Source organism: Eretmochelys imbricata, chromosome 15 (assembly GCF_965152235.1).
Source record: "Eretmochelys imbricata isolate rEreImb1 chromosome 15, rEreImb1.hap1, whole genome shotgun sequence".
NCBI classification, from domain to species: Eukaryota; Metazoa; Chordata; order Testudines; family Cheloniidae; genus Eretmochelys; species Eretmochelys imbricata.
The window spans coordinates 9247384-9275073 of NC_135586.1; the positions used below are offsets into that span (position 1 = coordinate 9247384).

General features: G+C 44.8%; 1 protein-coding gene across 4 annotated transcripts in view; it reads right to left on the minus strand.

The window, feature by feature from the left end:
• The window catches only part of TAOK3 (TAO kinase 3), a 143414-nt gene that overhangs the window by 30388 nt on the left and 85336 nt on the right, over window positions 1-27690 (minus strand). For 3 of the 4 annotated variants that reach the window (XM_077835460.1, XM_077835461.1, XM_077835462.1), the window contains exons 8-13: window positions 23833-23946; window positions 22679-22770; window positions 17639-17732; window positions 15808-15889; window positions 6283-6450; window positions 2021-2227 (exon numbers count right to left, since the gene is read on the minus strand). In XM_077835460.1, the coding sequence (XP_077691586.1) occupies window positions 2021-2227; window positions 6283-6450; window positions 15808-15889; window positions 17639-17732; window positions 22679-22770; window positions 23833-23946 (757 nt within the window). Of the gene's footprint in view, window positions 1-2020; window positions 2228-6282; window positions 6451-15807; window positions 15890-17638; window positions 17733-22678; window positions 22771-23064; window positions 23214-23832; window positions 23947-27690 lie in introns of those variants that run through there. The other variant, XM_077835463.1, reaches the window with a different exon arrangement.

A 27690-nucleotide genomic window follows, 5' to 3' on the forward strand; every position in this document is an offset into this window, starting at 1 on the left:
GCTGTGGTAACTGATGGCAAATGTTGATTTTTTAATGATAACCACTATACAAAAAGGACAATTAGCTTAAGAACACTTATATTTTCAGTGATCTACAAGTGGGCAAGAGTGCCTTAAATCACAAATATGAATGAGTGCCCAGGCCTCCTCCTTCACTTGTAAAGCTCTGAGAAAAGAAACACACTCAGCTAGTTGGTGTCTCAGATGTTAATTTCATAGAGTGGGAGTGATGTGTACATGCAGAGTGCAACAATGAATTTATGCAAGAATATTCTCCCGGCCAACAAATATACCCATCATATCCGTGTCACCAGTAATATACATGTCTTCAGTCATGAGCACTGCATCAACACTGCATGTAAGCCAAGAGGTATAGTGGGAATTTTCAAAAGGTCTAAGGAGTTAGGCACCAAATTCTCATTGGCATTACTTGAGATGGAAGATACTCCGCACCGGACATTGACAGCTGTACACAAATCCTGAAAAACTAGACCATAACCCTACCTATCATCCTGTATTTATACACAGGAAGTATTGTAAAATTACTACAAAATGAAACTTTATTCTTAAAATGAAGAGCTACTCCATTCCTATAAAATAAATGCAATTCGTGTCTGATAGGAGCTGCACACGTTTTATTTTCATGAGCTGTAGTGACATTTACAAGCCAGTAAAATCATTGTAACTTATGAAAACAAACATCCACATCATCCCCCATCAAAGTGTATCTTGTATATCTTGGCAATACATACAAATGCATAACAAGAAAGAATAAAAATATTTAATTTCTGAAACCTACATAGAATGAGAGAAAGCTCCAGCTACGACCAGGGACAGCATAAAGCCTCTGGAGCATCTTCTTCCCTCCATTAGGGGGAATATGTGAACTGGTGTTTCACACTTAACCTTTTTTAAGGAAACAGCGGTGAACGCTGAAGGTGGGGTTTGCAGAATATTTGAGAAGGTAAATCTGGGAGTACCCTTTAGCTTAGAACTAAATTATGTTACTTCCCTATCAGTACCTTTATAAATATACATTATAATTTATTGCTCGAAGGTCCAACTGAGTGCACACAAGAAAGTCTTAAATTGCAGGTGCTGTCATTTTCAATGACAAACTGCAGTTTTATTTTTTTAGACAAGCTTGTTTAGAAGAATAAGCATTTAAATGGTTAAAACTAGGCTTTGCTGTTATCGTGCCAGTGAGAAATTCCCACAGTACAGTGCTACAGTAGAAGTGTGATGTTAGCTTCTCTAGCTGCAGAACATCCCCATATATACTTTTACACTCTTTGTACACACAGTTACAGCAACCACCTCGATTGTACTGTCCATCATTTGCGGACACTACCAGGGGTACGTAAAAGTTAACTCTGAATGGCAAGTGCAGGGTTAGCGCCTGGCCTGTATCCAGATGACTTCACCTCTGTAGCTGCCACTCGAATAAGCAGAGCAGATAATCCGTGAAAGAGACAATGAAAGAGCAGGACGGAGTGGAATTTTGCTTCAAAACTTACCTCGCAGGAGTGCTTCAGTGTGCTAAGCTCCCGTCCAGAGGGAGGAGCCAAGTACAACTCAGACTTTGGTCACAAACCATGACTGCTAAGTGGTACCTTAGCAGATGCAGCCACTTCAACCCACAACACACAATGTGGCATGACTGCTCAGAGGAGAATGAGGATCGGAAGCCTAAGAGGTGCTGGAGGCAAGGATGAAGGGGCCCATGCAGAGCTGGGTGAGGAAGCATGCAGGGAACCTACCTGCTCGACGGCTGGCTTTCGACAGTGCCGTCACAGCAACAGCTTTTTATGATTATTTTCAAAGATCATTTAATTGCTAAAGCCAGAAGAGAAACACCACAAAGAGCTCGATCCCACCGGAGTCTGCTGAGCCTCCTGCTCTCGCAGCAGGTTAGCGAGGGCACTCACTACACACTGCTGGGTTGGGCCTTAAGGAACCTGAACCCACCTGAGGGACAGAAGCGGCTGCCTGAAGCTGCAAAGAGCCCTGCAGAACATACCTTCTTGTGCACCACGGAGGACGTGGAATTAATTGTGCTCTCGTCATCATGCATCATGACCAGTTCAGGGCTGCTCTCATCCATGACTTCCTGCATGCTGTTCACACTGCTGCTCTGACTGCCTGTGCTCACAGACATACTTGGGATGGAATGGTTGCTGCCCAGACTGTCCATCTTCCGATTCAGGTTTGATCCATGCTCACTGTCCTGCAAAACAAGGGGCACCAGAGTTACAAACACTGCAGGAGATGAACTGCCTCGTGCATATTCCTGCAGTGCCCAACATTGCTCTGCAAGCCTGCAGAGTTACAGGATCTCTGCTGCTCTTTTCCAGCGCCTAAATTCCTTGTTGTTCGCCTCCTAAAGGCCAAACCAGACATCACCCTAAGGTTACAGAGGCTCTCAGTCAGTTTTCTCTTCTGTGCTCTGCTGCCATAGCATCTCAGGCTGCAAGCCAGTTCTCTCTCAAACTAAGCCAGATACGATTAGCGTTTGACTGGGAACCTCCCAGGGGACATCGAGGTGCTGCTGTAAGTCGTGCCAGTGATAGAGAAAGGGGCTCTCTTCCCTCAGAGTCTGTAGTGAAACAACGCTCCAGCCTCTACTAGCGGAGGTGCTGTGTATTGGAGATGTAAAAACTGGGGTCCCGACTGTTTGTGATCCCTTAGGAATCCCAAGGCACTTTTCCCAGGAGCAGGGGTTTTAACCTTGATGTCCGGGCCAAACAGAAATCACATTCTGTCAATGTAAATGACGCTTGTAGTTTCTATTAAGATACACCGAGTATCCTAAGCGCTTATGCAGGAGCTGCATACTTTTAAACAGCTAAGTTGCTCTGCAGAAGAGGCTGCACTACAATGGGTGAAAGCATTACATTTAATTACATGATCTCACAATTATTTCTCAAACACCACGATAGAACATGCCCTTTTTTCTACAAACTTAAATGCACAAAAGTAGCATCTTGCAATATTTTTCCTTCTCATGTGCTTGCACCAGTTGGGTAATCATAGTGGGCTAGTCTGACCTGTACTGGCTTACAGAGAAGAGAAGTTATATTAAGCGATCTAAGTCAAAGGGTTATCACCAGAGGAGGTGCCGCTGGCAGGTACTTCTCTATAAGGGCCTTGGGGCTCCAGAATGCCCTCCAATCTCTAGTCCACAATAGCCCTGATTAGCCAAAATTCAGTGCGTACTGCAGGGCAGTCTTGGTCGGGCCTTTGAAGAGAGCTGGGGAGAGAGACTTTATTAGCCAAGGACTAGGCTGTTATCTGTAGTAAGAGCTGCTGTTTGGTAGAAGGGCTTGCTGACTAAAATTTGTATTTAGTTTTGTAATGTTAAGTAATTGGCAGAGCTCTCAGTTTGTGTACGGGTACTTTTGGATTATACTAAACCAAATTAAAACATCCCATGACAGTGATACACACATACAAGAAAGAACAATTGTACACCAAGCTACACATATGTACCGAAAGCTGCAGAAGAAACCACATATTATACTGCAACATTTGAGAAACAGTCCATGAGTATGAAATTAAAGAATGCATATGCACAAAGGACTGTTGAGGCTGCACATACAACCTGAACTTTCTTCACTTCCTGGCCTGAATGCCTAAACATGCAACTGTAGCTTTCTCCTGATAGGTTTTGATGGGAGTTCCTTTAGAAAAAAGTTTCAAAGCTCCAAAATGTGGAACTCATTGGATATATACCCAGCGATGTTCACAATAGGGAACACATCTCCTGCACTCCCTAGGAAGCCTACTGGAGGGAACCCTTCCCTCCCTCCCCATCCAGGGTGGGCTTTAGGAGCTAGGCAGCTTTTGCAAACAAGATGAGCAGTGACTGAGGCCAGAGCTTCATTCATTGTGCACCCTCGCTAATGTCCTGTACTGCTAAGTTAGCCATGCATACATGTGCGACATGGCCTCCCTTAGCGACACATTGACAAGCTTAGTGAGAAAACTCAGTGCAACATGTACTGTGGATTGTAACTCAGTGATATCAAAACCAAATTCTATTGGAATACTCCAAGGCACTTCTTGGTGATGGCTATTATCTTGATACATTTCAGCACTCTAACCCCAGCGCTAGAGCTATTAAACATTAAAATGGGGAAAGTATTCCCCTTCCCCTCTACTTGCTGTCCTTGAAATGATTTTGTTCAGACTTTCCCCGGGGGGAGAAGAGGAGGAGGAAGAGAACACTCCTGGGCAGAGACACAGCCTGGGAATTTCAGTCTGAAAGTGTTGGAAAATTCAGAGTGACTGACAACAGGGGAAATTCCTGCACAGCTCTACCTATCTGCTGCTCCCACTGTATAGTTACCAATCTCCTTCAAAGCAGACAGCCATGGCTCCTCCAACTGGAAGTACAAGCAGGAGTTTCTTCAAAAGTGCTATCAGTGCCATTCTGTATCTCAGCATGGACGCCCCCTCCTCCGAGCCTTTTCCTCCTCCCAAAATAGCACAACTGATCTACATAGGCCCAACAAATTAGCCCCAGCATGCTGAACTTTGGCCTCCCCGCTTCACATCTGCGTGCTGCATTGCTGGAAAAGGATACATGCAGTCAAGGCCACATAATACTAATGGGCTCAATGGAAAAAGGTTTTTATGCACCAAACCATTAGATATTAGTTTATCCAAATGTGCCCATATCAAGTGACATTAAATAATTTTCCTTTAATATCATTGACAAATCACTGGTTTCCATCTCTACAGCACAGTTAGTGTCAATTACTGCACACTGATTAATTGGGCTGTTTACAGCTGACGGTTTGAACGGAATCAGATTTTAATTTTATGCCTGGCTTGGCGTATCAAACAGTGGTTTTCATTTTTAGCATTAAAGAACTTTTTAAAAAAAGCATCTCTGCTTATCTGATTTCATTTTCGGTTCGTGAGAGGCCAATTAATTGATAGAAATGTCTCAGCAATTAGAAAAACTTTGCGATGGTGATATCAAACTGGCTTGCCTTTATGTAGAAAATAAGCATCTAGGCCACCAGTCACTGAAGGTAAAGCACATCGTTTTTGAAAGCTCATTCATCTGTACCCTTCACAAGCCCCAGCTGTACATTTCAAGCCACTGAGTGAGACTATGTCTTGGTGGAACTCACTTCCCAGGAAGGGGTGGCTTTCATGTCCCTCAGCTCTCCTTTACTTTCCCTGTGGGTTTCCCAGTTTAATCTCTTCATCCCTAAAAAGAGCTCTCCATGGCAGCTACTCTCTTTTTGTCAGATGATCAAAACCCATTACTGATGCTCTTTAAATCAGCTGGTGAGATCACTACTGAGTGAGGTCAGCTGGTCTCCTCTTCCACCACTAAGTGCCCATATCAAGCTCTTGGCATCCTTTACAGGATTTAAAACCACACCACTAAAATCCCATTAAACCTGCTGTCCACACAATTATTATTAAATCCAGCTCAATAACAATTATATCATGCCAATAAAATAACCCCATGCCACCCTGATCTCATTCCCTCCACAGGTGAGCTTTGTAGTGTGCCTGAAAGAGCAACAAATCCAGATTCTGGCAGTCTTAGGATGCGGGACAGACACGGTCTAAAGGCAGAATTTCCTCATGTTAAGGACGACAGTGACTTAGATGTATATATTTAATTCCTCACAGAGTTTTCTTGGCATCCATTTGTGAAGTGTGCACACAAACAAATTCTGTTAGGACCCCACTTTGGACTTAAAAATCTTGTGTCCCTGAGATCGGGGGTGGAGGTCTAACAGCATGTAGCAAGGTAAGAGGCCAAGTTGTAAGAGAATGCCTGAACAAACCTGCCCCACAACTGCAGTTTATGGGACTTAGGAAAATTTACTTCCCTCGTTCTAAGTATCTCCGAATCCCTGTTTGGCAAGACAGCTTCATTGCTCCACATTAAAACCTTGCCCATTCCCACCCTGACCTGGCCTGTGAAGCCATGATCTTCTCATTCAAAATCCTCCTTAAGAGGACTTTCTTCTGCGGAGCTCACAAGAAAAAAGTTGTTCCTTTGAAAGAAGACCAAAACAAAGCTTTCAAGCCACCAGCACGTGCATATACCTAACCTAATCTGAGAAACTGCCTTCTCTTGGGGCTGTCACCCATATCTGTCCTCACTCCATCTCTGCTGAACCGCAAGGCACACTAACAATTTACAGCCACATGGTGCGTGCTCCTTGGGGCAACAACCACAACATTCCACTTGCCCTGGAAAGCGCCCAGTCAGCTTTCAGATGCTGTCGATATAATTACAAACAACAGTACCTCCTCCTCCTCCAGAGACTCCGTCAGCGGCCCGTTCCGCGCCTCCTGGAAAAGGATTTTCTTCATTTTCCGGTACTGAAGGTTATCCAGCTCGCGTACAGCATCTTTCGTCCTTTGTATTAGGTCAATTAGGACCCGGGGCGGCCGGTCTCGGCGAACAAAGTCATGCTGATTTTGAGATGAGAGAAGATATGTGGCCTCAGACACAGCACCATATGCGTTTTACGAGACAACATGAGCCATTGTAATTATTACATTAAAAGTCACCTGATATGGACATTTCTTCCCCCATCCTCAACACCGTTAGGTACCAAAGCTCCCAAAATTCATTTAGTGCTGATTAGATGCACTGTACCTCAGCCACATCAACATAAGTGAGCAAGCTAGCCATGCGGCAGCCTGACATACAGCATTCAGATGGTGAAATGCTTCATTCAATGCTTATAAAAATCGGCAGGAGTGCAGAACTCTGCCATGCAAAGGATATGGAGAAATATGGTCACTGCTCTACTTGACAAATCAGAGATCAATTCAGAGTGGGGGGGCTAGTGGGTAGGGCACTAGACTATATGCCAGGAGACCTGGGGTCTATTCCCACTCTGCCACTGACCTGCTAGGTGACCCTGGGCAAGTCACTTCACCCCTCTCTGCCCATTTTCCCCTCCCAGCTTTTGGTCTGCCTTGCTTGTTTAAACTATGTGCTCTTTGGGGCAGGGTCTGTCCTGTGCTTAGCACAACAGGGCCTAAATCTTGGGTGGGGCCACTGAGATACTGTCATACAAACAGTAACTGATCTGTTCCCTCCCTGTGTACATACACACAGACACACTCACTCCTCTTTCTCTCTCTCTTACACACACACACACTCACTCACTAACTAGGTAATCCAAGGAGCAACATAATCAAATTTAAACAGCAGCCAACTTGCAGATTATATACAGTTTAAGTAAAGATGAATATATTAGGTATATAAATAAGTAGATACTCAAGGAGGAAGGAATTCTTACTCCTGTGACTGGAGACTTCCTGCCTACACCTCATGCAAAGATTTATCCTCTAGACCTTTCAGATTCATAAATAGGAATAATGGGAGGACTAAGGTTTTACTGTGCTCCCAGTAAGTCAAATCAGTGGGAATAGAATCAGGTCTTTACATAGATCCCGGTTCAGAAAAGAACGTCAACACATGGCAGAGTTCATCCCTACTTAGGATAGCACTTAAAACGCATCTTTGAATGTGCTCCCTCCCGCACATAGTCAATAGGGACCATTGACAGAATTTGTGGCTAGCAGCCTTTTGATTGAATGAAACATTCTGGATGGGTATTCATTTGCCAATACTCTGCACATCCTCCTTACATTAGCCTATGTTGCTTGTAGGCAACACAGTAGGATACATTTTTAAAGTGTTCTAAAGAGCAAGTGTATCCTATATATTTCTTCAGGCAAGGACAATGAAGCAAAGGGAAAAGATTCTGTCACCTGTAACCAGAAGGCCTGATGCAGCAAACACTCATTACTGGGATAGTGCAAAGTATTTTGAAGAGCCCTGTTGACTTCCATGGAACTAGTCACAGTAATAAGAACTACCCTGGGTTCATGATCTGGCCCATATTTGTTCTGTTTGCAATATAAATCAAATCGTTACAAGAAATGACGCCAGGCATACATGATATGTGAAGATGAAGCACTCCTCAAGAGAGGAGTCTCATATCCATAAGGGCCATGAGGATCAAATTAACTTGTGTTAATGATCTGTAAACAGATGTATGCCAAAGGCTTATTTTTTAAATTTTTAAATAAATTACAGCTATTGTGCATTTGAGTTTTATTAAAAAAGATGCCCATTCATTTCAGTATCAAAGTGTCTTTTATTATAACTCAAGTTTTGACAGTCATTTCACAGGGAAGAAAACTGAATAATTTCTGTTCCTTTATATGCAGACACTCCAATTTAAGTTTTTTAAAATAATGTAAACACTGGCAAATGAATGAAGTCAACTTGCAGCTAATTGTGGGTGGAGATAAAATTACCATTTTCATCTCACTGTAGAGAATTTTTAAAATAGAAAAAAAAGCATTTCAAACCATGTTACTGATTCTGGAAGTGCCAACATTAATCCACGCCAAATGCGCCCGTTCAGCCAAGTACTCAAACACGTGGTTAATTTTAAGCTTATATGAGTAGTCCCAGTGCAATACATGGGACTAATTGAATGCTTAAAGTTAAGCTGGTGTTTTAATACCTTATTGAATCAGGGCCCGAGTTAGATTGCAAGGTACATGCATGAAATGGAAGAGTAAGAAGTCATCCTTATCTAAATTATGATTATCTGTATTATAGTAGTATCTATAAACCCCCAAAAAGATCAAGACCCCACTGAGCCTGGCTCTGCACTCACACATATTAAGAGAGAGTCCTCGCCCCAAAGAGTTACAATCTAAATATAGACATGACAGCTTAAGGGGTAAGGGAAATGGAGGCAAAGAGGGGAAAGTGAGTTGCCCAAGGTGACACAGCAAGTCAGTGGCAGAGTCAGGAATAGACTCCTCATCTCCAAGTAACAAATGGTGAAAATCAAGCTAGATTTTAAAATTCCTTCCAGTTTAAAAAAAAAATCTAAGGTGACATATATGGTTATTTGTTTTGGTTTTTAAACTACACTTTAAAATTTAACTGTCCCTTTAACAAAGCTCATACCATATATTGAGCTGACATTGCATTCATCCTCAGAAGCATTTAATTCAACAATCACTTAGTACACTCCCCATAGAAAAATACCACCACAAACATAACCCTACATCCCTTCTTATGTAAAAGAGCCTGGACTGCCCAAAAAATGGCTCGAAAGAAGAAACTATTGTATGCTGTAAGCTGAAGAACTTTGGGGCTGATGAAGAAGGGAACAAATTTGTGGCACAGCAATCAAAATCTTCCTATAAAGCAATTAAAAGGACAGAAAATGTGCAATCTATGAATGACATCTCAGCTCCAATTGTTTACACAGACTCCTGCCCAAGGTAACCATGAAATCATATCCTTCAATGAACTTGCACTATTACTAGAGAGTCAACGGATTGCCAAGCCACATGAATGAATCATCAAGAAACTAACAACATAAACCTATTAGCTGGTCAAAGGATTATCAATGTGCTGCAAGTGGAACCAGAGAAGAAAACACTGGTCTGTGCTGTACAGCACATACTCAGAGCACAGGGAAAAAATACACCGGGCTCTGAAGAGATTAAAAACGGAGCCTCATTTATCAGCATTTCCATGGAAAACCAAGCCATAGGAGTTAAATATATATACTATATGGTCCAGGTTTACAGCAAAGCCAGAAGAAAGAGCACAAAGCTGACTATGCAGTACAGAGTGTATGGTTTCGATTTCTTACTTCGCGAATCAAGAGGCTCTGATGCATCCATGAGAACACATTTTACTGAGCTGAAAGAGCAACAAGAGAAGCCATAAAACAAAGGCTGAATGGTAGCCTTAGAACAAAAATCAGCATCAAAAGGCTGCAAGGTAAGCACAGAGCAGCGATTTAACCAACTGTGGAAATGAAGCAAAAAACACTATGGAGCTAGTGATTCCTCTGCCGAAATATTTAAGGAAAAACTGGGTCCCGTTTACCTGGTGTGGAACAGCAGCATGCCATGCAATTCTCACCAGCAGCCAGGCACTGCAACCAGAGGAATAGCAGGCCACTGATCAATTTTAAAGAAAGGCAATATGTAAAAAAAGCCTGATGGAAAAGGGGCCGGACAATTTTCACACATGGCTACCTTCTAAAGAAATGCTGCTCCTTGAATTTCCCAAAGATAAAGCCCCTGGAGTTACACAAGGCTCCTACACTTTTCAGGTAGGCTGTAGCCAGATGACATACGGAGTTGAATGTCTGATTTAGGATTCACTTCCTATCTGTAACGTCAATAAACTGGGGACATGACCTTCAGTATGTGGTCCCTGGCCTACTTTCATATTATAAACTGTAAACTGCTGCAAAGTAAGTGCAGCAAAGAACCTTTCTTTACTCCCAAAACAAATGGTAATTGATTAGGTTGGGAATGAAAACCAGCAAAAGACCATAAACAAAGGGCAATAATAAATGACAAGGTATCAAGTTTAGGGAAAGACTCTGACCAGTTGCTGTGGGAATTGGTGCTAAGTAAGTTTTAATTTAAGATCTTCATTAATAATACAGAAAAGGGCGTAAAAGGCATGTTAATGGTTAAGTCACAAAGCTTACTACATTGGGAGGAGTTGCTAGCACCAGTCTGGACAGAGAAATAATAGGGAGATGGAGAGATTAGAAACATGGATAGAAAACCAAAGGAGGAGATTCAACTTGAAAAAAATCTAAGACTTAAAAAAAAAATACTACATGCAAACAATAATGCTAAAAAAGACCTACGGGTAGCAGTCGACAGGAAATTAGACAAGATTTGGCAACAAGACAGGAGCCAAAAAGGCCAATGAAGTTTTGGGCTGTATACAAAGAAGCATCATCATTACAGAGCAAAGAAGAAACAGCCCTCCATATGGCTCAAGTGTAACCAGACCTGGAACAGTGTTTTCTGCTGCGGGCACATCAATACCAGAAAGACGTGTCAAAATGGAGAGATTTAGAGGAGAAAAAAATAATCAGGAGGGCTGGAAGGACTGACTCAGGAGAAAAGAGCTGCATATCTATCATTTGGCGAAGAGAAGAGAAAGCAGAACAATCAGGGAAATTGTAGAATACTACAAACATTTGAAAGGTGCAAACACCATGGGTGGAGAAGAAGTGAGCGAGTGCTTCCGGGTGGCATTACTGGGATTAATAGCATGAAATTGGGAAAAGGAAAATTTAGGCTGAAAATCCTCCTGACAGGCTGTGAAACAGTCTCCCTAGGGAAATGGTGGAAGAACCATTGCTGGGGCTTAAGACTAGATTGCTGAAGACTCTAGAGAATGCACCATACAGAATAATCCTGCTCTGGCTGGTAGATGGACCGGCCGACCTAGAAGATCTTTTCCATCCCTAATTTCTGTGATTAATCAGTAACTATCTGCAAAACTTGATTAAGGACTCAGGCCTCCGATCATGCACAATGTAATGCAGTGGTGGATCTTGGAGAACTGGTAGCTCCACATCTCCCAGAAACTCTGTGCAGCTCACTCAAAATCTAAATGCAACTAGTTATACTATCTTTTTAGATCTCCCACCACGCCCACAGAGAAAGCCTGTAGCACCAACCTTACAAATCTACAGTGCAACGCCATGGAATGGGGTAAGAGGAAACTGCCCATCGCACAACAGAAAGGTAACGTTTTCCTTCATGGGAGGATGAGGGAGAAAGAAACTTGGGTTGTATCAGAAGATTAATGGTCCCATGGTTTACAGAGAAGTTTGTGTAAAGGCTCCAGGAAGGGCCTTTGTTAAGGAAGGAGATCCATACAGTAACAATGGATGATAGCCAGAGTATGGTTCCAAAAGAGAATGAGTCACTGGGTTACATACATCAGAAGTGGGGGAAAAGGCCTATGCTTTTGGTGAGGAAATCTCAATGGAGAGGAGTTAGGAAGTGAAAAGTGATACTTTGCGCTACCATCTTGCTAGAACACAAACCTCTTGTGGCAAAGACTGGCAGAGCATTGGACAAGGCAGGAACTGAGCTCAAAAGAAACAAGATTAATGTATAGGCAGTTCAGGGAAGTGTAGAAGAGAAGTCTGTGCAAACTGTACAAGGTAAGGGTCCATAAGCAGATCTGGCATCAGTAGAAGGGGAGCGGAACTGCCTCAGAAGAACGTGGATTGAGGTGGTGGAAGAGGTTTGTGGACAACACAGATGGAGAAAGCCCAGGACAAGAGAGGAATGGTGGTGGCTCTGATCAAGTGCAAATAGCAATCTGAGGTAAGAAAATGGTGCGTAAAAGAAAAACAACGACAACAAATCCATTGAGTGTAAATGAAAACAAATACAAAGAAGCAAAGCTAGCTACCAAGCAGGCAGTGAAAGCCAAAGAGTGGCCAAGACGATTTATATGCAAACCTTGTAAATGACCCACAGCTAGCTGGCAAAAATATCTATAGCATTACAAAAATGAGACGCAAAGGGACGGAGGATGGTATTGTAATACCATTAGCAAATGATGACCAGGGATACTACTAGTAACACCTGAACAAGTGAAGGAGAGGGGGAAAAAATACTTTGAGAGGGTCTTAAACGAGGCAAACCCCTTTAGGGTGGAGTGACCAACATGTGACCCGCATGAAGTGCCTAACCCTCACACAGCAGTGGGTGAGGGGAGATATAAAGTTCAGGTAATGAAGAATGGTACGCATCGAGACTCAATGTGACAGCAAACCCGGTGAAAGTCTTGGATGAGTGAGGCATACAATGCATAAGCAGAGAAGTTAAAGTCATATGGTGAGACAAGACAATTCCTGAAGGCTGGTGCAAGTCTATCCTGGTCCCAAAACTTAAGAAGAGAAGTTTCCATGAATGCGAAAACTATTGAGGGATAAAACTAAGGTTGCATGGGATGAAGATACTGGAACAGACCCTGGGGATGCCAGGATTTGGAGAATGGTGGAACTTCTCCTGGAACAAGAACAGTTCAGCTTTAGGAAAGGACAAGGAACCACAGATGGCACGGCTGTAAATTGGCAAAGGACAGAGAGAAGTGGCTAGAGCACCAACAGGATAGTGTCTGGGCTTTTGCAGACCTAGAAAAGGCATACAATAAAGAGGATAGAAGGATGCTCACACTGATGCTGAGGTAATACGGAGTGTCTGAGGATTTAGTAGCTATGGAGAATGCCCTACATAGATCACCTAAAACCGTGATCCAAACATGTTTTGTAACAACAAGTGCATTTGAAGTGAAAGTTGGACTGCACCTGTGGTTGGCCGCAAGTCCACTGCTGTTTACCATATTGATGGACTATATCAGCATGAAGATCCCAGTGGGAAAGGGGAAAAGCTGCTCTATGCAGATGACACAGCAACCAGGGCACCCTCAAAAGAAGAGGCAGAGGAAACCGTAAGCCAGTGGTATAACCAGATAAGCTGGCATGTTCATGTGGATAACTAGGGGTGCCACAGGAAAACTGGACGCAGATTAGTGGAGTGCGACTAAAGCAGACAGACCTGTTCAAGTACCTTGGTGGGTCAGGTGCAGAAGACGGTGAGCTTGAGTGCATTAGACAGTCCAGACTGAGGAGTGCTGGAAGAGTGTGGAATAACATCTCAGGGATTACGCATGACAGGTGTATGCCACTAGGACTAAAAGACCAACTGTATTGAAAAACGGTGGGCCTCACACAGCTGTGTGGTGCAGAAGCATGGGTGACACAGACGGCAGACTCAGTGCCTACAGGTGTTCAAGATGAGAGGTTTTCATGCCATAAGAGGAGTTACACGAAGAGAGATTTCAAAAGGGAAGTATTAGGATGGAAATCAAAGTCCATGAGGTGGCTGACAAAAACCAGGAAGTGCAACTTCACTGGTTCAGATACATGCAAGGGATAAATAAAAGGAGACCTGCTGAAGATAGCATGGCAGGAAAGGGACTCAAGAGGAAAGCCAAGGAAGCAATGGATGGATTGTGTCACAGAAGATGGTCAGCAGGTAGACTTTGGACAGACAAAGATGGAGGGTGTTTGCACAATGACCCAACGCCAGTTGATGGGATAAGGGGAAGATGGAAAAGAATACACACACTAATATCCAATTTCTGATTAACTTCTTTTCCTCCCCCACTTCTAAGCCTATATACGAGCTCACCCTCCCTCCAGGCTAGAGATGGAGCACTCCTGTAACGCAGAACCCAACTCTGCTTCCTGCGCGCTCCATTGCCACTATACTAGACCAGGAGGCTGGTTTGCCGTTTTGAACTAAATCTGGAGTGCAGAAATCCTCTCTCGCCCCTCAAAGCTTTTGAGCACTTACTCTTAAGTCTTGTCTATACAACAGAAACTACCCACTGGATAATTTAACAGTGAATGCCTGCAGCAGGTGCAACTAAACTAATGCTGGTGATGGTTTGTCCTTTCCTATGTTTATAGTTCAACTACATTCAGCGCTTCTGCAGAAATCACAATTAAATCCTTTATCCGCTTGCTGCTGACAGGCCCTTCCTTCAGCTAGGCAGGCTACTACATGAAACACAGCCTCATGAGACTTGCAACTTCCTTCCAGAACTCAAACACGTTCTCTGCAAAGCCCACTGGGGTACAAAGGGGCAGGAGTCCCGTGACTGCTCCCAAGCTAGTTCCTCACAGCAGCATGAACCCTTTCCCCATGCAGCTTACCCACAGTCCTCTCCAATAGCTTGAACCTCAGAGTTTCCTGTTACAACAGATGCATTTTAACAGGAGCAGAATGAAGTCTGAAAACAGATCATCAAGTGCCCTAATTCTCTAGCAATTCAAACAAACAAGGCCACTAGGCTTTTAAATTTCACACTGGTAGGTTGCAATTTTCTGCAGGAACAATGCAGCCAGATATCAAAAGTGATTCTCCGAACCAGCTTTTTTGCCTATAACAGGGTGGATTTCAAACGAACCATTTACATGAAAGGAGGCTTAAATGTGATGCTGTAGAAAGATGCATCAACAATAGTGGCAGCCAAGGTTGTGCATAAAGGATGAAATTCATCTCTGCGCAGAGGGCCAGTCCAAGGCCACGACAAAACACGCCAGTGCACAAGGGTGAGTTTCGCCCAGGTTAACCACAGCTGTCTGAAGTGCCATCTTATTCCACCCGACATTTGGCATTCCCAATTAGTATTGCAGACCGGCAAGAATCTGGTGGCAAGAGGTAGGGGACCATGAGTTCGTTCATTTATTGTCATGGTGAACTTTAAGGCTGTCTTGCAAAATTCTACTGGCCCAAAGCGAGTTTTAATTTTTGGAACCGACAAGTAAAATATCACCAATTTTCCACTATCATTGAAAAGTAAAAGGGTGGGCAAATGGGTTCAGTGCCTGGACTGGGAAATGAATCCTAGAATATCAGGGTTGGAAGGGACCTCAGGAGGTCATCTAGTCCAACCCCCTGCTTAAAGCAGGACCAATCCCCAACTAAATCATCCCAGCCAGGGCTTTGTCAAGCCTGACCTTAAAAACTTCTAAGGAAGGAGATTCCACCGCCTCCCTAGGTAACGCATTCCAGTGTCATGGTCATGATACTTTTGCAAAGCTGCTTTAAAAAGACCTTTGCTTAGTTCACCCATCCTTTATCATGTAAGCTGTGGGGAGGGAAACTGTTAAATAGAACAGAAGTGGAAATTACATTTCTAAATGCGACTGCATAGTGATCATAATAAAAAAGGGAGAATTCTCAGGAAAACCAATCCACAGGGTGCAAGTAGTCCTGACCTTGCAGCTCCTATGCCTCCCTGGATACACTAGAAAATGGCCTACTCCACTCTGCCAAGCGACGTGCTGTCCCACCACCAATACTGGTAACATTACTCCACCTCCGACCTCCCTCCCTCCCCTCAACTTCTGAAATAGAAAAGTGAAAAGTTACCCGCAACAGGTCTGCTGACGATGGCCTTTCCTGAGGTATTTTCTGCAAGCAGTAATCAACAAATCCCCTAAAGGAGTCCGTCCTGTATATAGAGAAAGATTTAAGGGGGGGGGAATCAATTCAGGGTCCGGAAGGCACACTGGTGACTGTCAAAATTTATCTGTATCAGTAAGAGAAAAAAAAAATCTGTATTTCTTTGTTCTTAAGTTGTGGGACACGAGACAAACTGGATTGTTGCCAAGTGTACAGGTTAATTCCCTTGGTTCCTCAATGCAGGGAGAAATGCACAGACACTCACAGTGAGAGGAAAATCACAGTGTGCATTGGACAGTAAGATGTTCTGTACTGGAGTTCAAGTCCTTTTACTCTAGTGAAGGTGAAGTTTGCACTAGCAGATGCATCTTCCACGAGAGAGATGCTTTCCTTTTAATACCTTGATGGTCTAGATCTCCATTTTATCCAATCATTACTGACAACGCATCAGCTGTGGCACTTATTCACGTTTCAGGGCCTTGCTCAACTGGGGCTGGTATCTTGAGGGATTCCCTACCTCCCCATGCCCCGGGAAAGAAAAATAGTTCCCTCCCTGCCAATGAAACTAAGACATTAACACATTTCAACAGGAGTAATATTTCTGTACGGACTACACTGATTTCCTTATGTTCTTAGTCTCTATATGCATTTTTGGTGCCAATGTGAGGACAAAGGACAACAGAAAAGTCCATCACTAACAGGGATATTAATTCATATGCCATATTCACAGCTCTTGATACTCCACAGCAATCTTCCCCTCAATTTCACTAACAAGTCCTTTGGATTCTCTGGTGCTCCAGACCAGCAGATAGAAAGCCTGTGACAGCTTCACACAGATTCTAGTGACTTAGGACAATGAATATTACTCCTGCGTTATTAAATTTAACCTATTTTATTCTGCCCCTAGATTTTTTTTAATTTTCCATATGCTGTACATGAAACACAGTAGTTGCATAATAAACATCGCCAAGACAGAAGCTAGAGGTTTGGGTGGGTAGAAGATCAAGTTTTTGGCATCTCGAAAGGCGTGCAAGGCAGATTGGGATTATGGGACAAGTACATTAGCTGAATGTTTCCATTATGAAATAACTGACCTGACAATTTCAATGGCTACCATTAGGTTTCAGAGTTAACACACGCGCCGATAAAAGGGCAAGTTCATACCCCCTCTGTGAGCTATTGTTTCAGGCTGTCTGCAGATTGAGGCAACCTCCATTGCCTCAAACTCCACTTTTGGAGGGTTTCCTTTGCAATCATAAAAGAGCAAGACATTTTTAAAAATCAAAGCTTGGATTCTGGAACACAAGTGCGCACGGTGAGGCGTCTGCAGCCACAGAGCCCTGAATATTTGACAAAGCTCCAAAAGTAACTCCCAGAAAAAGCTAATTGAAGCTACCTATCTGCAGCTATCCTTTCTCGCAGTTTTTGCTGCTCAGTTTCACTCACAGTTCCTCCTTCAGCCAAGCACCATTCACACCTGGAAATTCTGTTGACACTGACTTAGGTTGACTTAATACACACACAAACATTTTACTTCATGCAGTACCGACAGGCGCGTAATTAGTACCTGCACACATCGGACTGCAGGACAGCCGAAGTGACAGCCGGTCAAAGCTAAGCCTACCTACGAGAGAATCTCTGTGCAGCAGCAGACATGGAACTTGACAGCTGATAGTCAATCGCTACACCGGAACAAGCGTTTTCCTGGTCAGATATTTAACCATGTGAACGGTGCTGGAGAGGCCAAGGGTTTTCAGGAAAACAAAAACCAAGAGAGAACGGAGAGTAGCATGCTTACCATTCATTTGACTGTAACGTAGGGGAGTCATTCTGGGCTATATGATATAAGGCACTCATTGCATTCATGTTGAAAAGGGGAGGCTTCCGTTCGGCTGGAAAGACAAGAAAGAGGAGTGACAAAGCAGGCGAAGAAAACGGAGAAAGACAAGGAAGTTCAAGCACGCTAAATCAATAGCTCATTACTGTCGTCATGCCACATAAACCAATTATTTTAATCTCCGAGGTTAGTTCAGGACAGCCCTTTAGGGAAACCTGTTGGTTATCTCAATGCTGGATGGGACAGCTCCCGAGAAAGCAAGTGCAACCCAGTGGATTTTACCTGTAAAAAGGGCTCTAGTATCTTTTACCCTAGTGACATCTTCCCGAGTTTGGCCTGCTACAGTAAATACAGGACAAGAAAAAATTGTCTCCACTAGTGAAGCATGATCACCATCAGCCCTGGAAAAGTTGGGACCTGGCACCTAAAAACGCTGGGTGCTCTGACTGACAACATCTGAGGCTAAAGAGGAAAAGATGCAAGGACACCAAAATTGAAGGTAACTGCAACCAATTGGCAGAAGGACGACAATTTGCCGGCCTACCTGCTTCTTTGCTAAATTCCTCCTCAGCTCCCCTTAGCCATAGTCACCCCTGGGAGTGCACTTCTGAAGGGGTACTCAACTACTGTCTGTCTGTGCTCTCCCCAGAACAGGGCACAACTGCTGATCACAGAAACCGAGGCGGGAGGACAGTTTTCACCCTAGTCCAAGGTCAGACAGACCATGACACTCAATGCAGCCAGATTTTTAAGTTCATGTCAGGTCAGAGCAGAGCGAAGCAGCTGCTTGTCCCTGACATGCAATGTGCATACAACTCAACAGTTTTTTTTCCAGACAATTTTGCAACTAATTTTGGCTATACAAGAAATTGGGTCCTCACCATCCTGGGTCAGACAAACACTTGAGAGCCAGGCCCCGGTAGCTGAATAAGAAAACTGGTACTTTCCAAGAGGATTAGCAACAACAAGAAATACTTTGTAAAAAAGCTTTGAGATCCTTGAATGAAAAGCTCCATGGAAGTTTAAATATTAATTCAGTCTCAATGCCCACGGGGGTCTATCGCAATACCCATTTTACAGTGGGGAATACAATCACAGAGAGGTTAAACGACTAGTTCAAACCCACAAAGCAGGGCTGGGAAGAGAACCCAGGAGCTCTGATTCTCCATTCCTTAATTCTAAAATACAAACTGCATCAGGGTGAAGCTCGTTTTAGCCACTGAAATGCCAGCCATCACACAGCATGGGAGATGGAATTACCCCCTTTCTGTCGGAAACAACATTTCTCCCCATTCCTGGTCCCCTTTGCCAATCCCCAAGGTCTGCTGCCAGCTGAAGGTTTACCAGAAATTCCATTTTCAGGAAGCTTTCCCTTACAGCAAAGGGAACTTCTGATAGATTGCTACAAACACAGTTTTAAAATGGGTTATTTTTTCTTTGAAAATGATTCACTGAACAAATACAAAATTAATTTTCAAACTTTAAAATGTGCACAGCCGTTCTACAGAACAGCTCCTGCAGCAACATATGCTAGTGCTAACTAGCCAAGTATTAGTTTCCATTAATTCCTTTTTGACCTATTCTCATTGAAACACTGACTACCCTGGTGTAGTATTCGGTTTATTAAAGCTTTCTTAAAAGCCAACTCTCAAGATACAGACAGTCCCACCGTAACAGGGTACTGTCTGAATGCTTAACAACATTTAACAGCTATCACAGTGCAGGGTTTCACTGCTTATGTTTCATGTTTTTCTTATAACCCTTACTTATTTAATTGGCCCTGCACTGAGAATTATTGTGGTAATTGTCACTGAATATAGGGGAGAGGACATGTATTTTACCTGCTGGTGCAGACACTGAAGAAAACACAAGGGGTCCCTGATGAGGAGACTGGGATCAAGAACAGGAGAAAACAGAACAAATATGTCATGGCAGAATGGTGGGGGACAGAGGGAGGGAGGAGGAGTTATCTCCGAGGCCCCATTAAGAGCACAAGAGAATTTTTATCTTTGGGGTTTGTTGCTCATGTGCCATTTCTTGCAACATGCCTCAGCGGTTTTTCTTGCTGGCTGGGGCAGCATTTAGGTTTCAAGTGTGATAGGTTATGCTGCCCTCTCTGAAGATTTTCCAGTGCAGTCAGGAAGTTATCGCACATCATCCCACATTTAGCCATGTTGCCTATTAATCAGCGTACACAGCATGCTAGGTCTCCCATCCATACAAAGCAGCCTTTGTATACAGAAGGGTGGGGTGCGCAATTCTCACAGAAACAGGCAGCTACTACAGCATTGCGCCAGGTGACCATTCTCTGGATGGTGAGGTGAGAAGCTGCTCATAAGTTCGGTGTAGATGTTTGTACACTGGAGGAAAGGAACTGGTGCTTCCCTCAGCCTGAGGGAGTCAGTGACCCCACCACCACTAGCAATGGTTAGTAACCCAGCAAGAGCGACTCAGGGTCTGACAACTATTATAAAGAACACAGGACCTGAGTACTTGCGAGATGCCTTACTGCTTTATATTCCACTGAGCCCATGCAGGCTGACAGCACAGAACTGCTGACCACCCCCGCAAGACACCCCAGAGAGCACTGTGAGAGGCAGCATCTTCAAGAGCCCATTGCTGTGGAGCTCCTGTCTCCCACTGCCATATATGAAAGCACACTGGTGGCACCCTCCCTCACATCGAAACTCAACGCGTGGTTTCCTTTTTTGAGCTTTGTTTCTCTGCCTCTCAAAGTTGGTTCCCACTGTAGCATCTTGTCAGGCCTCTTACCCAGGTCCTATGGTTATCCATCAAGTGCTGTGAACATGCTTGTCCCTCTACACAATACAAAAGAAGATATGGGTCCAGTCCTCCAGGCAGACAATTCAACTGTACGGACAGCGCAGGTCAGACACACAATACACGAGGCGAGTAATTTGAGAGTGGGATAGATAATCCCCTCTCAATGGTATTTTTAAAATGGCTTCTATGGATGAACACTGGAACGGTATCAGGGGAAAATCTGGTTTTAAGAAGGGATTTAAATGGAGCAGGCAGTGAAGCTTGCCGTAAGGGGCGGCACCGAAGAAGTCACAATAAAGAATGGAGTAGGACACATAGTGTGTGGTTAGGTGGTGGCTGGCATTGGGGAACAGGAGTGAGACGGAACGTCAGAAGAAATGAGAGCTATCAAGTATTGCACGCTGTATTTTAGTTTCCTTTAGTTGAGGCTCCCAGAGGCTGTTGGGCCTGGGTGTCTGGAATGTAAAGACAACAATAGCAAGGTGCTTCCCAATACGCTTAAGATGCCGTTCCACAATGGCTCCACACAGGGACAGGTCCCCAGTGTAGTGTCAGCACCACAGTCATCTCCTGGAGCGATCGTTCTCTGTGATTACGCCGATACTGCAGCGGGGAGCAAGCTTCCCAGCCCTGTTGGACAGACTTGCACTAGCAGGGCTTAAGCCAGCACACTAGAAGTAGCGTGGGCATTGCAGGTCCGGCGGGGACTCAGGATAGCCACCCAAGCTCAGACCCGGGGGTCGGGTGGGCTTGAGAGCCCCAGCCACACTGCTCGACCCACTAGCACAAGGCTCCCAGCTGCAGTCCAGAAAATCCTTCACTGTTGTAGCTTAACAGGCAGCCTGCACAGGGAATCAGCTGGAGTACTTTGATGGCTGAGGCTGAATTATCAACCATGTGTAGGCTCCACTCATCTGCTTGTTCAAGAATAGGATATTCATGCTCTTTCTTGGGCACAGGGTGAGGTTATTCGTTGTGGGTCTAGTGGAGTCATCCTAGGATGATACTGCCGTCATACTGGGAAACGAGATGGACTGAAACAGCGTAAGAAGTGATGGCTGAGCTAGGAGTTTTCATACAGCAACTCCAACAGTTTGACAGAGTTTAAGGCATCTGTTTTTAAATCTGGGGTTGCAGGAGTTTATCATCTATATGTCCCAACAGGCCCCTTACCTGTAAGTGATTTCAAAAACACAGGTCGGAATCTTTATTGTTAGCTGTTGGCTCTAGGCCAACTTCAACTCAGAGGACAATTCCCACTAACTTCATTGGAAGCTTCATCTGTGTCTACACCAGCATGGAATTTGTTTCTATATCAGGAACTTGCTACCAAAGGGCTCAGTCCCCTGGATTGTACAGTACCTCAGCTCCTATGGAAATCAACAGGAGTTGCGGGCATAGAGCACCTTCTAGCGACATTCAGCAAGACACAGGATTGGGTTCAATGGAAGGACCTGACAGCGTAAGGAGCAGTTCTCCTGTGAATCTACTGTGGGCTCATCCATGTGTTTCTGCTGGAAGCAGATAGTGAACTCTGGGAATAGGGGATAACTCATTCAGAACTGCAGAACCTCTGACAATTATAACCCACTGTCATCCAGGAGGAAGCTCAATTTCCAAACATAGCAGCCAGCTGAGACACCCAGATCCTACATCTGGATGCTTACACGGACTCAGGTAGGGATGTAAATGCTCTCTTCCAGTTCCTACAGTAAATGCCAATTTGAGGAACCAAATGTAGGTCTGGGATGGTTTCTTAAGGGGCTCCTGTTTGAAAGCTGGGCCAGCAGAATCACATTTACAGCCTTGTCTTTTGCTTTCCTCTTGAGAAGCCTTGTAGCCAGAGGAACTTCAACATTCTAACTAGCTACAGCAGCTTCAGTGCTTTCTCCTCTACCAGCAACGGAGGATCTGCCCAAATCCAGCTCTGGCTAAACACATTAAAAAAGGCCAACCAAATCCTTTTTGTGCTCAGAGTTGTTATTCCCTGACCACCTCAGGCTAGAATAAAAACAAGCAGTGGTGACAGTTAACTCTTGATCTACCAGAGAGAATGAAGTGTTTGTAGGCAAGCATTTACCTGCAGGGTTTTCTAAGTGTGTCAGGATCTTTTTATTGAAGGAGAAGAATCTTCCAGTCTTTTAGGACACCAGCATAAAATCACAAATTCAGCATGATGGGTACTTGGCAATGGAGCAGAATAACTTATTTACTCACCTAACTCAATGCACGTGATCCCAAGAGACCAAACGTCTACCTTCCCATCATACTGGCCTTCGTCCATAGCCAAGATCACCTCTGGGGCCATCCTACCAAGCACAGCACAAAATACGCGGGTTATGGGGAAAAAAATCAACAGCACAGACCTTCTTAAAAAGACACCTTCATTGTCTTCAGTAGCGCAGCGGCCCCAGAACGTAAAGAATCAGCATGGAGCTGAGTAAAGCCATGCTGAAATAAAACAACGCTTGCCTGCATTAGCAGCTTCTCCAAGAGGCATTTTTAAGAAAGGAAAGAAAACAAGAGGCCAACCTGGATCGTCTTGCTGTTAGCGCAACATGCTGGCACATGGGAGACCCACACCAATCTCAAAGGCATTGTACCTGGAGTCAGCCAGCAGGGGCTGAAGTGTCGTAAAGGCGTCACTTTCAGTCTCCCCAGAGATGGTGGGTTTTTTCCACTGGCACGCCAGGAGCATTTTCCAGCAGACATGTGCAGCCTGTGAGTGCAGCTATGAAAGGAACAGGGGAATCTGGAACAGAGTGGGGAAATATGGCGGTCCAGAATAAAGGGAGGGGTGAAAAAACAGGGGACCCGGCTTGGGAAAGGTTCAGCCTCTTAACTTGCTACTTCAGAGAGGAAGTAGGCTTCTCACCCCATGTACTTGTGCAGAGGTTGGGCGATCTCTGGCATCAATGCCCTGGAGCGTCTGCCATGAAATAAATGGAGCATAAAGCTATGCTGGGCCACTGGGTTGGGAACATTAATCAACTCAAATGAACATCCAACAAGTTTCTTCAAAACAGAGTCCTAAATTATTTACATGCCTATCCCTGCTGCACAGTCAGACTGTCAGGGCTCTGGCCCCCCTGGCACTAGAGTTTGTCCATCACCGAGGACAAAGATTAATTTGTTACGCTCTTGGCACTATGGTAATTGAAACAGTGACAGTGGCCACATCAAACTGGGCTGCAAAGGCCACCTTTTCTCGTGGGCACTCAGGAGGCAAGAAGAGCTGGGTGGGGAGGTTTTAAAAGGCTGCTCAGTTAATGCTACTGGTTGGAGGTTTTTAATGCCACATATCATTTGTGAAGCACCAGAAGTGAGAGCACGAGGCCCTAGGAAGACTAACGTGTTCCAGCTCTACTTACCAGTAAGGGGTCCCCACAAAGGAGTTGGCAGGAGAGACTATAGACGCAGACCCAAAATCAGCTAGTTTCACCTGACCCGGTTCCGTTAGGAGAATATTTCCCGCTTTAATATCCCTTGGGAACAAAAACGGGAGAAGTGCGGTTTTGGTTACAATTAAAAATGCAGTGACACTACAGTCCATTAGCCTTTCTGCAGAACAACAACGACCCAGCACCGGAGATCTAAAAGCCCCCAAAGAGCGATTATTTACTCATGTTTATGATGATAGTGCATCGGGGCTGCCAAGAATGAGCTCCATTGTGGTAGGCACTTTACAAACACGGGGAATATAGACAGACTCTACCCAAGAGAGACACAGGGTGGAGGAAAAGTTGTCACACACAAGCAGAGTGAACCAGGTCAGGGCAGCAAGTGACATTTGTGCCACTGTTTTAGTTAGGAGGGAATAAGCTAACTGGAGAGAAAAGCCAGGGGAGAGGGGACACTCAAGGGGAGAAGAGGGTAAGAGGGGCAGGTCTGGAGTGAAACTGAAGTAAAGAGACTGGGAGGGAAGGGTGGAGAGGGCTGGAGCAAAAAGCCAATCAGCACAGGGCACAGGAAGTCCAGTCAAAACTGTCTCTGAATGCCCCAGGTCCCTGCTTTGGCTGCTTCTGCGGCTGCTCCTATTGGCTGGAGAAAGGGACTCAGTAATCATGGCTTTCCTGGGAACAGGGAACTGCCAGGCACTAGAAAGGAGAAAAGATTAATGATGACCTTGTGGTTTAGCCGCTGCACTGAGACTTAAGAGATTTGGGTTCAATACTCAGCTCTGCCACCTTGTATGACCTCGGGCATGTCACGGCAGCCATCCCCTGACTCAGTTTCCCCATCTGAATGAGGATTCTACTACTTTCGTATCTCACAGGGGTACAGCGAGGGGAGGATTAATTAGAATTGTAGGGACTCCAATTATGGTTATGACGACCCTGTAAGTAGACAGACACAATGTACAGATATGAAACCATTAATTCTTAAGTGCCAGCAGCAAGGGGGTTACACTCAAACTTGTGAAATATTGCTAAAAGGTTAAAGCCATTCATTCCATGACACTTGGCTAAGTGCCTACACAGAGTTACAGATAACATCACCTAAATATGCTTTGCCCTCAAGCTCAGGACACAGGCAGATCTGTCTAGTCTTTGCTAAACTGGAAATGTTTCTTCTCCCACCTCCTTCTAATATAAAACTAGGAAAAAAAACGAACAACAAAAAGATTGTTTTAGGGCATCCAGCTCTCCTTACGTGCTGCCAGCTGAAAGATGCAGTCTAGTAATGTACTGTAAAAACTGAGACAGCACTCGGATAATGAGGGGAAAACAGTACACCAGGGATGTTTTCACATGGCAGCATCTCAGTTATTTGCTTTTTGCAAAAGCAAGCCCCGGTAGAAATGGAAGGTGAGTTAAAAGTCCCAGCTGAGTCAGACTGTTAACACTGTAGCTAACGGCAATGCCAAGTTCTATTTTTTCAAAAATCATCACAATACACAATAAACCACTTGAAATCTGCAGTTTTTCCCACTCTGTGGCCCACTACGTATGCCCCCAAACAGCATAACTTTTTACATCATTATTGGTATTACTGCAGCTCCTAGAGACCTAAACATGTTGACGGTCCCACTGCAGTGGGCATGGTCTGAACACTGGCACGAGACAATCCCTACCCAGTAGTTCTCAACCCACGGCATGTAGGTTGCTTGCGGCCCAATCAGTACACAGCTGTGGCTGAGGTGACACCTTCAGGGCCATACAGGTAGTATATATACTCTGTGGATGCGGCCCAGAAAACACACAGAGAGCTGCACATACAGCCCACAATGGTAAATAGGTTGAGAACCACTGTTCTAGACAGACCAGATGGACGGTGTGGGAGAGAAACAGACACAGAGGTAAAGCGACATGCCTAGGGTCACAGCAAGTTAGGGAATAGAGCTCAGGTCCCCTGACTCCCAGTCCAGAGGTCTATCCACTAGACCAACACTACTTCTCAAACCTGAACCTATAACTGTCCCAACAACTTTTCTCTGGTCTTTCCGTACCAGTGTCCCAGTTAAGGGAGCACACTGAAACGTCAGGGTGCGCCTGTCTGTGCACAGAGTTCATTTCTATAGGGTACACCTACCGAGAAGGCATTTTACAAGCCTGTATGTGCAAAGACAGAACCCAGAAAAAGTGCACAATACTCAGGAAGTTCTTTGGACACCATTATGTCCAGTGCTATCTCCAGTTCACTCTAATCTGTGAAAAATTAACAGAAGCTTGTGTAACAGCCCTATGTCACCAGCAAAAAGCCTTCACTGAGTAACAACGTACTGCCCATATTATAGTTATTCTTTGCAAAGCTAGGACATTGGATTCACGGGGGTAGCAAGTGACAACACGCATAAAGAACTTTGGGTTCAGACAAATATATTTGCTCCTTGCTAGTTTATGGTTTATCCACTATCTGCAATTTAAAAGAAAAATAGCTTCATCCTATTGCATTCCACACAGTTCTGTTGGATGTCCTGTTAGAGAACAGGAGAGGATGCACAATTAGGAAACTGGTTTCAGAGTAACAGCCGTGTTAGTCTGTATTCGCAGAAAGAAAAGGAGTACTTGTGGCACCTTAGAGACTAACGAATTTATTTGAGCATGAGCTTTCGTGAGCTACAGCTCACTTCATCAGATGCATACCGTGGAAACTGCAGCAGACTCTATATATAAACTGCAGTTCTTTTGTCTCACCACAGGGTGTCCCCCTTGTGCCAAGTCGTGCTCAGCTTCTTTGCCTCTCTATGGGGCAGGAAAACAGAAGTTACATGCAGTGTTGGGCCCAGGATATTAGAGAGACAAGGTGGGTGACATAATATCTTCTATTGGACCAACTTCTCTTGCCAACACAAGTTGGTCCAATAAAAGAAGTGACATGGGCAGTCTGGTTTGGTGGTCACTCAGCCATGAGGTGTGTGCCACGAAGCGCTTTTGTAGAAGAAATTTTGCACGGAGCCAGATGAAAGCCAAGCTCAGTGGAGGCCTGCACTTTCCTCCGAGAGAAGCTGCCCTCCAATTGCATTATTACTTATTACTCATATGACTGTAATGAGTAGTAGCCCCAGTAATAAACATGGACCCCACTATGCTGGGTGCTGTAAAAACACAGAACGTACACAGTCCTGGCTCCACAGAGCTTTCCGTGTAAGACAAGAGACAACAGGTGGAGACAGGCAGGCAAATACAAGGAAATAATAAGACACTAACCAAGAGACAGATGACTACATCAACACAATGCTCCTCTCTGTGAGCGAATGAGGCCAACCATATTCCTTTGTCTCCCATAATTTCAGACGCTAGGGCAGGGGTGGCCAGCCTGGGGCTCTGGAGCCACACGCGGCTCTTCAGAAGTTAACCTGCGGCTCCTTGTCTAGGCACCGACTCCGGGGCTGGAGCTACGGGCGCCAACTTTCCAGTGGGCTGGGGGTGTTCACTGCTCAGCCCCTGGCTCTGCCACAGGCCCTGCCCCCACTCCACCCTTCCCCATAGCCTGCCATGCCCTTGCTCCTCCCTCACAAAGCCTCCTGCATGCCACGAAACAGCTGATCAGGAGGTGCGGAGAGGGTGGGGTGGAGGACGCTGATCAGTGGGGCTGCTGATGGGCGGGAGGCGCTGGGAGCGGCGGGGAGGGGAGTGGAGCTGATGTGGGGGCTGCTGACATATTACTGTGGCTCTTTGGCAATGTACTTTGGTAAATGCTGGCTCCTTCTCAGGCTCCGGTTGGCCACCCCTGCACTAGGGTCCAGCAGAGAACCAGAGCACTCCTCTTGGCTCTCTGCCGAGTGC